Source organism: Balaenoptera borealis (assembly GCF_965194805.1).
Source record: "Balaenoptera borealis genome assembly, chromosome: 12".
Taxonomy (NCBI): Eukaryota; Metazoa; Chordata; class Mammalia; order Artiodactyla; family Balaenopteridae; genus Balaenoptera; species Balaenoptera borealis.
This window is the reverse complement of record NC_138869.1, coordinates 85,229,513-85,245,726: the sequence shown is the minus strand read 5'-3', so window position 1 is coordinate 85,245,726 and position 16,214 is coordinate 85,229,513. Positions and strand designations below refer to the sequence as shown.

Here is a 16,214-nt window from a genome sequence, read left to right as displayed (position 1 = left end):
AACTAAACAAGCAGCAAAGGCAGCACAGGGTACCTGTGATGGACCCACAGTCTCCTTGAGGAGGACGTAGTTTGTCTCTGAGGTGTCTCAGTGATTCCTGGTCACTCTGGGGGCCACAGAAGGACAACAAGTGGGAGCTGGCCTGTGCTTCGTGGTGAGGGGCCCGAGGATGGGTCTCTGTCCCGGGGCATCACCGGTGGTGGTGAATAATGGGGAGATGGAGGACGTTTCCACCACGGGGCCCCTGGTGCTGAGAAAGGAAACACCTGGTTTTCTGGGCAGAGTGGGTTGTGCTGCAGGTGCCATTGGGGTGGGAAGGGAAGGACTGTGTTTTTCCCAAGCAAACCTAGTGGTTGTCTAGCCCCACAGAGGCCTGCTACACGGGTGGGAAGCTCCAGACCCAGGGCTTTCTTGGTGTCAGGGCTGTGGGAGGCCATCACCTCACCAGCATAGTGATCCGGTAGGGGGGCTGTGCTCCTGGGGGGACTGTTGCTGGCCCTGAGCCCTGCCTCCCCTCTGGGCCCCCAGAGCTCCGGGCTGGCCCTGCCTCCTGCCCTGTCTCTCCAGCTCTGAGGAGATGGAGGATTTCTCCAGCTGCTGTGTGCTCTGCCACCTCACCTTCCTGCTCCTCCTCATCCAGCTGCCCACTGGGGGGTCCGCAGGTGAGTGTACCCCACCCCTCATCCTGTGTTCTCTTGGGTGAGTGGATCCCTGGGAGCTGGGCTGGTTCAACTCCACCAACCATCAGGAGTTGGTTGTGATTTGAGGAGTCCCTTGTCTAGAAAAATCATGATGCTTCCCCAACCAGTAATTGTTATTAAATATTTAACAAGAGTCTCTAAAGCATATAATAAGGGTAAGGGACCTTGACAGTCGTTCAGTTATGAACTTATGATGTTTTAAAACATCAACTGTCAAAAATATGACCATACTTTTCCATTTAACTTTTGTTTCCCAGCTTTATTGGTATTGAAGTTCTTATTCATTCATTAATTCATTTCATTCTACATATATTTATAAGGTGTCGACTACGTGTTAGCTGCTATACTTGAATAAAACAGAGAGAATCCCTGTCTTTTTAGAGCTTACACTCTAGCAGGAGGCCATGAATAATAAATGCAAGAAACAGCTATACTAGACAGTTTGTTAAAAGAGATGAGAAGAGGACTTCCCCGGTGACACAGTGGTTAAGAACCTGCCTGCCAATGCAGGGGACTCGGGTTTGATCCCTGGTCTGGGAAGATCCCACATGCCGCGGAGCAACTAAGCCCATGCACCACAACTACTGAGCCTGTGCTCTAGAGCCCACGAGTCACAACTACTGAAGCCAGTGCACCTAGAGCCTGTGCTCCGCAGCAAGAGAAGCCAACGCAATGAGAAGCCCGCGCACATCAATGAAGAGTAGCCCCGCTTGCCGCAACTAGAGAAAGCCCGTGCTCAGCAACAAAGACCCAACGTAGCCAAAAATAAACCAAAAAAAGAAGAGATGAGAAGAGGGGGGCAGTGAAGCAGTGTGCGGGGGTGGGGGGGAGTCAGGGGTGTGGAGGTGGGTAGCGGGCAGCAGCGTGTTCAGTGAGGTGGTCAGTGAAGACGAGATGAGAGCAAAGACCTGGAGGAGGGTGTGAGCCTGTGAGGGGTCCCTTGGAAGGATGGTTTCTGCAGGAGAGAACAGCCAGTGCAAAGCTGCCCGTGTGCCTGGGATGTTCAAGGGACTGTGGAGGCAAGTGTTGGCTGGAACAGAGTGAGCGAGAGGGAGAGAAGCAGGAGTTGGGGTCAGAGAGGCCCTGGGGGTCCTCCCCACCCGGCCTGTGGTCCACTGGGGGGACGAGAAGCCATGGCAAGGCTTTGAGCAGAGTAAGGCCATGGTTTCCAGGTTGAAGAGCCGCAGACGTGGGAGTGGGGAGAGGAAGACACAGGGAGGGAGTCTACTGCCATCCTCCAGGTGAGAGACGATGGTGACTCAGACCAAGTCTGAGCAGCTCAGGAGTGAGAAGTCGTTCTTTGGAGATCCAGGGGGGCTGTGCTGCAGAAGGGTCATGCCGTGGCCCATCCACGAGGCCTCAGAAGGCCAATGGCTCTGAGAAGATATCGGTGGGGTGAATATGGGCTCCTGTGGGTGACGAGAGTAAAGGCAGGTTTTTAATGAAAATAGCATTTGCGTCTAGTTTTCAGTGCACTTGTAGTTCAGCGGAGGAGAAAGTCATGAGCACAAATAATAAAGTTAGGGGTGGCAGTGGGGATCTTTCTGGGTGCGGCTGAGTGATCAAGGAGTTCTGTCCTAGGCCACAGGTATTCTCTTTGGTCAGGGTTCAGTCCTGTCCAAGAGGGGCCAGGATAGAGCTATGGTTCTCAAAGTGATGTCCCTGGAACATCAATATTAGCATCTCGGGGAATTCTTTAGAAATGCAGATCCTTGGGCCCACCCCAGACCTATTGAATCAGAAGCTCAGGGCGGGGGTGAGGGGGCAGCACTGTGTGTTTTATAAGCCCTCTTGCTGATTTTGCTGCATGCTGAAGGTTGCCAACCACCGACTTAGAGTTTTCCATGAAAGAGTGTGAAAACAGCAGTACAGATGGATGAAGGATTCTCTGTGACATCACTTCTGGGTCATAAAATTGTGGTCAGAATGTCTTGCCGAAATTCAGAATCATCACAGCTCAGTCCCTCAGGTCATGATGGCTCATGTTATCCAACACCTGTCCCCAGCCTGCCCGGACCTTCCCACCAGACTGTGTGTGTTTCCGGCCCTCACTCTGTGTCCCTCTGTCTTTCTCACTCCTATGTCTGGGTCCACAGAGGAGTTCTTCGTGATTGGCCCCTCGGATCCCATTGTGGCAGTGCTGGGCGGAGACACCGTGCTGCCCTGTCGTGTGTCCCCACCCATAAGTGCAGAAGACATGGAGCTGAGGTGGTTCCGCTCCAAGTTTTCAGAAGCCGTGTTCATCTATCAAAACCGAGTCGAGCGGAATGAGGAGCAGATTGCTCGTTACGTAGGGCGGACCTCGCTGGTGAGGGACTTCCTTGCCCAGGGGGTGGCTGCCGTACGCATCCAGAAGGTCCAGGTCTCAGACAATGGGCTGTACACCTGCTTCTTCAGAAAGGGAGGCTTCTACAAAGAGGCGAGTTTGGAGCTGAAGGTGGCAGGTTAGTGACTTGAGTTATGTTTTTGATCCTGGAATATTGGAGTTGGGAGGAACTTCAGGGACCATGTAAATCGGCCCCTCATTTTACAGATAACAGGAGGCTCATCCACTCATTCCATTATTCAGTACAAATATATCGAAAGCCTACTCTGTGCCACATCCTATTTTGGGCACCTGGGATACATCAGTGAACCAAACAATGTTCCCTGCTCTGTGGAGTTTATATTCTAGAGGCAATCCATAAATACCAGATAAATAGGTTATAGAGGATGTTAGGAAGTGGTAAGTATTTAGGATAAGAGGCCAGGAAAAAAGTGGAAGGGGACCAGGGGTGAGGAGGGCTTCAGTGTTGCATGGGGCCTCAGGCTGGGCTTTTTTGACAATTTAAGCAGAAGCTCAAAGGAAGTAGGAATTTAGCCATGTGGATATCTGTGGGACCAGAGTTCCCAGCAGAGGAAACACCCGGCGTGAAACCCTGAGGTGGGAGTGTGGCTGGTGTGTTCTGAGCACACAAGCCGGCCCTCATGGTGGATAAGATGAGTGAACGGGAGGGTGGTAAGAGGTGACGATAATGGAACGAAGAGATGTTCCTGGCCGAGGGTGCACAGAGAAGGGGTTGGCTAATGCTCTTTGGGGCGATCAGGAGGAGTTCATAGGTAATACACACTTGAGCAGGCACTTGAGTTCACCAGACCAGGCTCCAAAAAGCCCTTGATGCTGATGGACTGGAACATGAGAAGGCAGGGGCCACAGAGAGCATGGTGATCGCAGTTACTAGCAGTTAATCAAAGGGTCCTTGGGGCTGGAGTGTGTGGTCCCTGAGGGGCATAGGTAGTGGAAATTGGGGGGAAGAGGAGAGGAGTCTGGGGGGGAAGGCAAATTCCAGATCATAGAAGAGTTTGCATGCTGTGCTATGGGGTGTTGATGGATTGCTGAGGAAATTTTAAACAGAGCAGTGCCTGGAACGTTCCCTTTGTCAGCTGTGAGGAGGATGGATGAAAGGTGAGCCAGGCTGGAGGCATGGGTGCAGTGATGAGGTCAAGAGGATGACCTCACATAGAGGCAATGGGATCACATAGAGGGACCGGGGGATCAGACATCAGTGGGGTTTAGAAAGCCGACCCAACTGAGTGAGTGGATTTGGGGGCACAGTTTGGAGGGGAAGAGGGGACTGCAGGAGCTCCCAGGGTTTTGCCTTGGCTGTTTGTTGTTTAGTGGTAGGAATATTGAAAATTTTGTGTGTCGACTGAAGAAACACACACAACCTAAGAGCTGTGAGCTGAGTTTTATTCAGGGTCTTACTGAGGGCTATATAATCCGGGAAACAGTCTCTCAGTAGCTCTGAGAAACTGCTCCAAAGAGGTAGGAGGAGAAGCCAGTTTATACAGGATTTTGGCTATGAAATGTGTGCAGACAAGCATACATCTCGGTGAACGTTTACTGCTAGTCACGAGGATCCGACACCTCAGTTAATGATTTTAGTGCTTTTCTATGTGTGAGAAGATGCAAGAACCTGGGTTCATTAAATTTTTTTTCCCTGAGATATCTCTAACTATCTAAGGGGCCTGTTTTTCCAAGGCACAGAGTGCCTTATCCTATTTTTTTGTCCTGAATTCCTTTTGGGGTGTACTGTCAGTGAGTGGCTACAGTGCTAATGACTTGATCCTTGTAGAATTGCGTGGTGGGCAACATTCTTTGTTTTACATGTGTTATCTGTTGCCATGATAATGCTGTGTAACAAACAGCCACAAAAATCACAGTGGCATATAACAATGACCATTTATTTAATTCAGGCATGAAGGGAGTACAGCTAATCTGGACTGTATTTGACTAATCTTACTTGGGATTATTTATACATCTTTGGTGATGTTGGGGAAATACAATTAAAAACAAAATCTCCCAAACCAGAAATCGTCCTCACAAAGTTAGTAGAGAAAGAATACAGTTTTATTACTGAATGGGCATTAAACCAGAGTCTGATACACATCACAGGCAATCTACTAAGAGATCGCAAAGACAGAGAGAAAGCTCCCCCTTTTATAAAGTCAGGCAGATACATCCCATTATATACATGTTTTCAAGGTAAACACTAACTAATCCTCAGGTCAGAGGACTTGATAGCACCATCTGTCACATAGTTCACCCTAAATTTTCCTGGTAATTGAGGTGACTATCTATGTTAGCTAATTGGCTTTATCCAGAGGAAAAACAATTTCTTATGCCTTTATGACAGAAGGTGGTTTTACAGCTTGGAGTTCAGTGTCCACTGAAGTTAGGCTCCTACCCTTCCACAGGGCAGGCAAAAGTTGGGTGCTATCTCCCTTAACGTTTCTATTTCAAAGAGATGGCTCCCAGGTCCTAGAGAAAGGCATTCGTGGGTCCCAAAGCTGGCAAGAGGCCTATCTAGTTTTCAAAAAGGATTTATACACATTTCAAAGTGGAGGGGGGGACTTCCCTGGCGGTCCAGAGGTTAGAACTCCACCCTTCAAATGGAGGGGCTGCAGGTTCGATCCTGGGTTGGTGAACTAGGATCCCACATGCCGCGTGGCGTGTGGCCAAAAAATTAAAAAAAGAAAAAAAAAAAGGAAGTAGGGAGAAAATACCTACAATGACAGGTTTTCTAAAGCAAGTGTTCTAAGGAAAAGGATGGGAGAGGAATCTCTTCCTTTATTTTCAACGCGGAGAATGACGCCTCTTAATTTTAATTCTTATTTGTCCTTACAGTCAGCTGAGGCGTTCACCATAAGGACCTTTGCTGGGTTTGTTCAACTGGGTATTGGTTGATCTAGGAAAGCTTCAGCTGGAAAGGCTGCACCAGACGAAACATGTCCTCCCTGTGGCAGAGGGTAGCCCAATGGCACAAGGATGTTACAACCTCTGCTTGAGTCACATGACCTAGTCTCTCACTGGCTAGTTGAGTCACCTGACCCGGCCCAGAGGCAGAGTGTGAGGGCATCAAAAAGTGTGTGGCCGAGGGCCAGCTGGATATAAAGAGGGAGTGAAGATTTGGGAATCTTTTTACAATCAATCTATCACAGATGGGGCAAAATCACGTATTCAGTTCTGGAATTTTAAGTTTGAAATGTATGTGAGGAATCCTGGCGGAAATAACCCACTGGATGCGGATATACGGGAGGGGAGTTCAGGGGATAGGGTTGTCATCTGATCTAATTTTGGTGGTGATTTTCAAAGAGAGGCAGTGGATGTGGAAGCCGGTGCCCTGGGAGAGTGTGTGAGGTGAGGAGAGTCGAGGATAAGGATGGGACCTGGGACCACATTCCTCCTGTTTCCACTGGGCGTCAGCCCTTGCACCTGCATGACTGGGGAGAAGAGCCCCAGCCCTCTGAGCCCCCGGAGGTTCCCACACTCCTTCCTTGTGTTCCCCGTGGCAGGGCGGCTGCCTTTCTCCCTGCAGGGGACAGCCTCCCCCAGAGCCCCAGAATGCAAGGCGAAGGGCTCCCACTGGAGTTGTGCACACGTAGGCACTGCTGGGGCCCCCAGGACCCAGGCGGCCCCCCTGGGCTCTACATCTTGCCTCCCGCAGGTGTGGGCTCTGCCCCTCAGGTGCGCATCACAGGGCCCGAGGAGGATGGGGTCCGTGTGGTGTGCACGTCCTCAGGGTGGTTCCCGAAGCCCCAGGTGCGGTGGAGAGACCTCAGCGGAGAGAAGTCCCTGGCGTTCTCCGAGACGCACACCCAGGACGCTGAAGGGCTGTTCGGCGTGGAGGTGGCTCTGGTGGTGAGAGACAGCTCTGCAGGGAACGTGACCTGCTCCGTCCTCAACACTGTCCTGGGCCAGGAGAAGGCCATGGCCATCTTCATCCCAGGTCAGCGCTGCTCGCTGGTCCCCGCAGGGCTGGGGGAGCGGGCCGGGCGCTCCTGAGTGTGCTGGGCTTGGGTGTCCCGGGTGGTGGCCCTGACGGGGTCTCTGGCCGGGCCGCAGAGCCCTTCTTCCCCCAGGCCTCTCCCTGGAAGCTGGCTTTCTCAGTGAGCCTGTCTGTGCTGATGGTCCTGCTGCTTGGGGCTGGATGTTACACCAAGAGAGAACATTCCATGAAGTTGCTGGCGATGCGAGCAAAGGAGAGTCTGCGCCTGGTGAAGGAGCAGCACCGGTGGGCAAAGGAGGAGGTGCTGAAGGACGCAGGTAAGGCAGGACAGTGGCCAGGGCTGGAGAGCACAGCAGCCGCGCTGAGATGGATGACCGACCGCAGGGCCTGCCTGAGTCCAGGGCTCCGGGGAAATCCGGGCCCAGGGCCGGCGGCTGGGGAGACCCAGGGTGGATGGCTGGAACCAGGGAGGCCCCGATGGGTCTGGGGTTGGAAGCTCCGCCAGGTTACACACAGAGAGGTGGTATTTTGTGGACTCTTTTTCTTAGGGATGGGAGCTCATGCTTCTTCTGCACTCTCTTTCAGATGAACTCCGGGCAGAACTCGGTAAGTTCTGCTTTTCCCCCTGAGCTCTCTGCATGCCCTCCGTAGGAGACATTCTGGTTCTTAGTTCACCCGCTTCCTGTGTGTTGCCTTTCAGACTGGAGGAAGTCGGCTTACCTGGCTGGTGAGTGACTCTCCTGATGTCCTTGGGTTTCCTGTCCTCCTGTGACAAGGCGTCCCTCTCCTTGCTTCTGTCCAGACACAGCCGTGTGGACCCCCTCCCTGGGGCGGAAGTGAAGGCTGCTGGGAGGCCGAACCCAGCTGCAAAGGCTCTCCCAGATCTGGGCCGCTGATTCCCACCCAGTGCTTGGGAGCCTGGGTGTGACGGTGACCCCAGGGTCCATCATGCACCCTGGGCTTATTCCAGCCTTGACTGACCCACTATATTGATAGTTTTCTAGCCTTGAATGCCCCTGGTTTTCAGACAGTACCTGGAAGCAAAAGTCATGTGCTCTGAGATTGCATTAAAGGAGCTATCCAAATCAGCGGGGTGATTCAGTTTAGGAGTGTGACCTCCTGTCTCTACCCCAAAACAGCATCCAAAGAGGGTCTATTCCCTCTAGTTTCTTTGGGTGATGATCAAAAAGTTATGGGGGCATAGCTGGGCTGACCATGCGTGGGAATGTGATGGGAAGGGCTGTCAATGCCCCAGAATAGTGATGTTTATCTCTAGAAATATTTCATCTGAGAAAGATTAACCACTTTTATCCCAGAACTCATCTCACATTCCTGTCCTTAAATAGTTCCCATTTCAAGTTATTTCCCAAATACATCTTTGCCAGAAAAAAACTGAATATGATGATGCTTTCTTAAAATTATAGAATAATTTATATTGTATTCCCTAAAATGTTTTCACACATAGTAGAAGTTTTGATCCTTAGCGGCAAAAGTCAACGTAAGTAGAATAAGAACTTTTGAGGCTTTTGAGGCACAGAACAGCTAAGTGACTTGCCAAACATCACACAACAGCAGCGGGACAGTGGTGTAAGTCAGCCTGTAATGCAGGGCTCCTGACCTGTGGTCCAGGGAAATTCCCACAACACCCGCTGTCTGCACATAGCAGGGGGTCACCTCCTCTCCAGCCTCTCCACGACTGTAGTTAGTCTCACCTGCAGAGCAGAGGGGAGGCTCGGGCCAGTGGATTCACAGCGCGCAGGCTTGTTCTGGCTGAGGTCTCACCAGGGTGTGTTCCCTTTCAGCCTGGAGGAAGGCCCAGCTGTATGCAGGTAAGTGGCTCTGAGTTCCTGCAGCCTCCCTTCCCCAACCTGGACCCTGCCTTCTTCTCCATCAGGGGACACATGAGGGTGGGCTTGGTGTCCCTGGTCTCCTTGTCACTTTTGTAACCTCCATCCAGAGACCGCAGGGACTCCTCCTTGGAACACAGATCTGCCTCCATTCCGGCCTGTCCTCTACTGCAGGGCACTGTCAGGGTTAGCCACGCCCTCCCCAAACACCTGGCCCAACTGGAACTGCTCACTGGTGCAGTGACCATGGAGGGGTCAGTTGTGAGGAGGGACGGCAGCAGGGAACGACTGTGTGGATCAGGGATCGCTCAGCCCTGGAAGATTTCAGAAGTCATGCTTGCCTGCTTAGGACTCAGGCCTTCCCAAGGGGGCCCTTGGTTCTTGATCCCTCTTGCTCCCAAACTCCTACCCCTTTCGGCTCTAGCTTTGGTTTTCCCGCTTCTTCCTGGTCCTCTGGGATATTGGTCTTCTCTCTGCTTCCCCGTGCTCTGACTCCCTGTCCAGACTCAGTTTCTTCCTCCAAACCTCCTTGGTTGCTGAGGAATTAGTTGCTCTAGAGCAGGTGTTCTGGATCTGGGGTCCAGAACTTCTGGGATGTTGATGGACTCCTGGGGTGAGGGTCTGTCAAAGATCTGAAATTATATGAAAAATCCTGTGTAATAGGAACAAAAATGTAATAAACATTATCTCTCCTTTTCAGAGAACTCTGTGTTTGCTGATAGGCCCATTCCTGGTTAGATTTATTAGGGGCAATGTGTGAAGAAACATAGAGGAGTCACAATTGTTTCCCAGAGAAAGGGTGTGGAGCAAATCAAGGAAGACAAGACCAGGAGGAGGAAGAGTGGAGGAGATGAGGAGGAAATAGTGTGTCTGAGATTTGTCTGATAGAGATTGGGGTTGCTTGTAGTGGTGGAAGAGAGACCACAAGGCACAACCATGGTGGTTTGAGTTGGGGGGCACACAGAGGTTGTGCAAGTTATTGGGGTGCATGAAGTGTAATCAACTCCTTGATACCGCTTTGAGAAATTTCAGTCAAGACATTTATTTTTAAGCCATTTTGAGGTAACCCTCGAATTGAGTTGGCCTCTGATAACGAGACCATCTCAACCTTCCCGTAGTGGTCAGGGCAGGAGTGTGGTATGGGACATCCTAGTGCAATGTAAGGTTGTCCCAAGGACCCTTTAGCTTTGGGGTGAGTTAAAGATCTATACCCTCAAAGCCTGTGTAACATGCCCTTTCCCTGCTTGGAATGTTTTTGTTTACAGTCAGGAATATAGATCGTGAGAGACAGAGAGGGGTAAACCAAGGGGTGAAAAAAGCATGAGGAGTGAGGATGTCGTCTTAGGGATTCTTACCGATTCTCCCTGGGATTTAAATGTTAAACATGAGGATCAGATAGTCCTCTTTTACCATCTCCCCCTTACCTGCTAGATTGAAGAGCATGTGTGTTAATGTATATCTTATATACCCTTCTATTTTGTAAGGACAAATCCCATTACACTAGAATCAACATTTCCATATTGACAGGTTCATAGTGTGAGGTGGACAAATGTTTGATCTCTTTTTATTCATAAAATTGGAAAAACAATTTATAATTTAATGATTTGTTGTGGAAATTAAGTGAAGAATAGCATCACACTCGATACATTGTGGAGTCTCACAAATGCCCACTCTCTTTTCTCCTCCTCCCCCTTCTTCTTGTTAATCTTGTTAATCTCGATCACTTGTGATACAGAAATTTATAGCTGGGTGTCAACTAGTGTCTTGGGGAAGAGCAAGTAAATTAAAGTTCATTTTTTTTCTCAAAGGGTCACATGGGTCAGGCCAGTTTTTGTGATCTTATTTCCATCAACCAAATCAACAGAGACGGAAATGTCAACTTCTGCATGAACCTGTATGACCACGTGGGGATGGTGGTCACAAATATGCACCCCAAATGTGCATGGAAATGTCATTTACTTACTTCTACAAATGTTCTAATCTTGTTCCCACGTCTTCACCCTGTTGGAGGCAACAGCTCTCCCTGTGCAGACATTTCAGGGTCCCATGGCTCATATAGGCTCTGCTTTGGCTGGCAGCGAGCTTCCTTTCTTCTTCCCAAAAGGGAGTATGGAGGTTGGAAGAGATTATGTGGCCTTGGGTCAGTGGAGAAAGGGGTCCCTCTGCTCTCCCTTAGTCATATCAGGCCATCACCCTGGAGGGACTAGCCTGACCTGGTCCTTAAGATCCTTGGTCTGGGGTCAGCTGAGGAGCGGCAGGTCCTGTCTAGCTATTTAGGCACTGTTGTTTCCCACCTACCCTTGACCCCATCCCAAGGTTCTTAATACATCCATAAAGTTCCCTTTACCACAAGATATTTACACATTTTGGGGTTTAGAACATGGACATCTTTGGGGGCCTCTCACTGAGGTTCTCCTGGAAGCTTACAACCTCTCTGGGTAAGTATAGGGGGAAGCAGATGACTAGATCCAGTATTTTGGGTTCTCCCTCACATATAGGGATGTTTTTGCTTCACTAACCCTGTGAAAAGGGGGAAGAGAATTCATTAGTGTCTTTCCTCTTACTGAATGTATGTCTTCCTCACTTTGAACACCTGTCTCCCTTCCTTGAAACCTTTCTGTTGCCTCCTAACTGGGCAAGATTTCTCTGATGCTGTATCCCAAATTCTCTCCACTCATGGTTTATAGTCAGCCTTTGAGTTCAGTTAAGCCAAGTTGTATTCTCTCTACCGCTGGCTTGGAGGTAACCTGCATGTTCGGCTCAATTAACCCTTTTTTTTTTTTTAATTATGCTGTATTTTACTTCATAAAAATAAAATACTTCCCTCATCAAAACACCATAATACAACAACAAAATACAAACAAACAAAAATGGCAAAAAGGAAGAATACTTGCCCTGGATGTGATATACAAAGGCTTAAAATGCTAAATAGAGAAAGACCTAGTGTAAGTCAGTATAAAATTACCCCCCCGCACTGGAACTGGCACAAACATACAATTCATAAAAGAAGAAATTCCAAATCAATAAACACATGAACAAACATATATCTTCACTACCTATCAAAAGATGGGATGAAAAGGCAGTTTTATAACTGACGAAAGGAAATAATTAAGTACAACATTCTAGAGGGAAACTTGACATTCCATGTCATAAGCTCTGTTTTTTAAATTTTTATTGGGGTATAGTTGTTTTACAATGTTGTGTTAGTTTCTACTGTAGCTCAATTAACTCTTTTTTTTAAAATTAATTAATTTATTTTTGGCTGTGTTGGTTTTTCGTCTCTGTGTGCAGGCTTTTGTTGCAGCGAGCAGGTGCTACTCTTCCTTTCTGTGTGCGGGCTTCTCATTGCAGTGCCGTCTCTTCTTGCAGAGCACAGGCTCTAGGTGCACGGGCTTTGTTAGCTGTGGAACATGGGCTCAGTAGTTGTGACTCGTGGGTTCTAGAGCACAGGCTCAGTAGTTGTGGTGCACGGGCTTAGTTGCTCCGTGGCATGTGGGATCTTCCCAGACCAGGGCTCGAAACTGTGTCCCCTTCATTGGCAGGAGGATTCTTAACCACTGTGCCACCAGGGAAGCCCCTCAATTAATTCTTGATAATTACATGAAAGCCTTGGAGATTTTGATATCCCCAATTCTTTCTCCAGAAAACCTAGTTTTCAGGATGGATGAGTGGCTAGGGACTTGAGAAAGCTTTATTTTATAGTGAAATCTGGGCAGTGACCTTTATGTTCAAATTGATATCAAGCCTCTGAATCCCTCAGTATTAAGGTCTATGGCTTAGCCTTCAAGGGAGGCTGAAGAATGATGGTTCTGTGTGTGTGTGTGTGTGTGTGTGTGTGTGTGTGTGTGTGTGAGAGAGAGAGAGAGAGAGAGAGAGAGAAAAGAAATACATGCATCAGTTGAAAGTTTCCAAAACATTTTCCTCTATAACTCTCACATCAGTATGCTTCAGAAGACTAAGCACTGACCCTGATATGTACAGTCTCTGCAAACCCCTGATATGAAACGTGTGGTTCTCTTGTAGATTGGCGGAAGGAGAAGTTCCAGGCCTGTGAGTGACTTCGTGTTCTTTCTGGATGTTCCTACTGCTGCCCCTGTGGCTTCTCGTTCAGTTCTCAGTGGTGATGTAGATGCTGGCACCATCAATGGTGGTGGGGCGTTGTGGTGCTGATAGTCACATAGGTGGGGCTGGTGGGTGTGGCTGATATTGGATGCTAAATAGATATTTTTCAGTCTTTGAAGTCCAGGCTGGTCCTCAGGGCCCTGTGACATATGTAACTCTGAAATTATCTTGTGGATCCGTTTCCTGCTTGGAAGACTGTGAACTTGAGTCACAAGTTTCTAATCTTGGGGGGCTTAGCCTTCTCCCCATGCAGCTGAGAGTCCAGGTTGCGGGGTGGTTGTGTGCTCTTATTATGGGGCAGGGGAGGGCCTTGCATGATAGGCAACTTTCTCTGCAGGGCCTGTCACTCTGGATCCAGGATCTGCCCATTCAGACCTTGTCGTCTCTCATGAAAACACGACTGTGGCCTGGAAGGACACCAGTGAGAACTTAGGAGGCACCTGCAGCGTATTGGGCTTTGAGAGCATCACGTCAGGGTGCTGTTACTGGGAGGTGGAGATCAGGGATGCAGACCGAAGCGATTGGGCTCTGGGGGTCTGTAGGGAAAATGTGAACAGGAACGGCTGGTATGTAGAATCCCCAGAAAAGGGGTTCTGGGTTGTGGGGCAGCATGAAGCTGGATATTGTGCCCGTACTCTACCTCTGACTCAGCTATCCCTCAGACAGGTTCCCCGCAGGGTAGGGGTGTTCCTGGACCACAAGGAAGGGGATGTCTCCTTCTACAACATGACTGATGGCTCCCACATTTTCTCCTTCCCTCGGGCTTCCTTCTTTGGGACCGTCTTTCCATACTTCATGATCAGGTCAGGAGATGTGTCCCTGACCGTCTGTTCCAAGGAGGGATGGTCTGAGGGGCACCCTGTGCCCCATAAGAGTTCTTTTCTGGAGGAGCCTGTGAGCCTCCCAGGGGAGGGGTTCAGCTCAGGCTCAGGTGCTAATGCTCCCCCAGTGGCTGAGTCTCCATTACTCCCCTGCAAACCGGAGGCTGTGTCCCCATAGGGCCCATCACTGTCCTGGACCCCTCGCTGTGGGTCTTCATGGAGCTGCAGACTCCATGTGACAGAGGCCTCTGCGGTGGGTCCTGGATGGCTGGGAGTCTTGCCCTGTTGCTGTGGAGGCAGACTCCTGGGTGTGTGGTTACGAGAACCATCAGTTCCTGCCTTGTGCTCAGGAAGCAGATGATAAAAGCTGACCCTGGGCGCGTTTCGGGGTAGCCTGAATTTTACTATGGGAAGTTGTTTTTCTTTCGGTAATAAAAAATATTTCATGAGGTTTTTATACTGTTTGGATGTGATAGATGGAATTACTCTGCAGAATAAAGTGGTGTTTACTTTATCCAATGTGAGTTTGTGCAGAAGAACCCAGAGGCTGATGGTTGGTCCCCAGATCTGTTTCGGGGGATCTGTACTATTAAGCCAGAAAAGTGGTCATCCAAAAATTTCCAGGGAAATGGGTGGCTGATGGACTTCTAAGAAGTCTAGTATTTTATTTTATGTATTTCATATTCTGAGATGGATAAAACACACCCATTTTTCCAAACCTCAGTAAATTTCTGTTACCTGTGAAAAACTTGTGTTGTGTTCATTTAAGGAATTAAGGAGAAGGATCTGGGTTTTTCATTTCTGCCAACAGCAGATGGAAATAAAAGAATTGATATCCGAGTTAAGATGTAAATGAAGAAGAGAATTTCCAGGGTCAGGGTGAATTGTAGAAAGCTTTGACCATGAGCATGGAGCTGGTTATCAATGTATTGCCTCTCAGTACTTCCAAGTCCAATGGTAAAGGTTAATGGAAAACCACAGTAAACGAAAGGAAGCAGGACTATTAAGGACCCAGACCTTTGGGAATGAAGTTGCGGTCACTCGACCAGGTAGAGAATCTGACCTGTGGTCCTGGGTGAGAAGACAGAGAGTAAGAAATGGAAGAAGGCAGTCATGGATATTGATCTACCCTGTGATCAATTACAGAAAGAGGACTTTAATAGCTTTGCATATTTTCTCTTTCTTGTCATGTGTATGTGTGCGTGTGTGTGTTGATTTCTATTTATTATCCATTTTCTTCCTCTTTCTTCTTCTTACCCTTGTGTTTTTATTCAAGTTGTTGGAGGTTATGTTTGTAAAACAGTCTTCAGGTAACAGAAGAGTCAAAGGTATTATGACTGCGTTTGAGGAGCAGTGTGGATCCAATGTCTGGGACCGTCTGTCTCCTCGTCTGGGGGAAAGGGTGAGAACATCTTCCCTTGCAAGGCTAGCTTTTTCTTGCCGGGTGAGAAGGCAGAGCTGTGGTGCTGTTACGTGGAAGTTCAACTGTGTATAAAACGGTGTGCGGGGAAGCTGAGTGGCCAAAGGTGCAGGGTCTGCCTCAGCCCTAGAGGTAGTGTGTTTTCCCCATATCTGCTATTTCTGTGTTCCTTAGAGCTTTCTTTCACTTCTTTATAAGCTAACTACCTTTTGGTAGTTAATAGTTCTTTATCTCAATTTTCCCCTTTCAATGACTGATGTGGTTTTTGTCTCCTGACTGGACTCTGATATAAACATCTCAACTGCAGTGTGGCTTGGAGGAGGGCCCTGCCCCGCCCCCAGTGTGTGGGAAAGAGTAGTTGAGGCATTGGCAGATTCATTATAATGGTTACCCCAACACTGAAGTCACACAAATATACTCTTTGGGGTCCTCATGTGGATTTTAAGTACTCTTTATGTTAATATATTTTCTGTTATATTTATCCCCACTTCCATTTATCTTACACCTTTACGACACTATATTACTTTTGGATGAGCTACGGGCATATTTCCTTTGAAATGGAGAGAAAAGGAAGGTGTTCCTGTGATACGAATTATCCACACAACAGAGGAGTAATTTTTTAAACAAGGGGACCGGCTGCCTAAGTATTTCCAGAAAGAATGATTAAGGTCATCAGTATGGTAGAGCTTTGCCAGAATTGACTGATATAAATGTTATGTAGATGAATAATTTTGTTATCAGATTTTTTGAAGTTATATTGGTCAAAGTTGCAAAGTGCTTTTCTGGGCTTTTTATTATGTTGTTTAGGAAGACATTTAATTAAACAGAAAGGGGTTTTTTTCTTGGCTAATTTAAAAAAAAATTTATTTGTTTTTGGTAGCGTTGGGTCTTCGTTGCTGAGCGCGGGCTTTCTCTAGTTGAGGCGAGTGGGGGCTACTTTTAGTTGCGATTCACAGGCTTCTCATTGCGGTGGCTTCTCTTGTTGCGGAGCACGGGCTCTAGGCCGCGTGGGCTTCAGTAGTTGTGGCACACAG

At 48.6% G+C, this 16,214-nt stretch overlaps 1 protein-coding gene across 1 annotated transcript; it reads left to right on the top strand.

Moving 5' to 3' along the window:
• Positions 1–577: 577 nt before the first annotated feature.
• Positions 578–13,973, top strand: LOC309607363 (butyrophilin subfamily 1 member A1-like; the record flags this gene model as incomplete). Its single annotated transcript, XM_082345808.1, has 9 exons — positions 578–662; positions 2,798–3,145; positions 6,689–6,970; positions 7,087–7,287; positions 7,556–7,576; positions 7,671–7,697; positions 8,773–8,799; positions 12,841–12,867; positions 13,277–13,973. 9 exons carry the CDS (start codon positions 578–580, stop codon positions 13,936–13,938), a joined length of 1,680 nt encoding a protein of 559 aa, XP_082201934.1. The 3' UTR covers positions 13,939–13,973.
• Between the last annotated feature and the right edge of the window lie 2,241 nt (positions 13,974–16,214).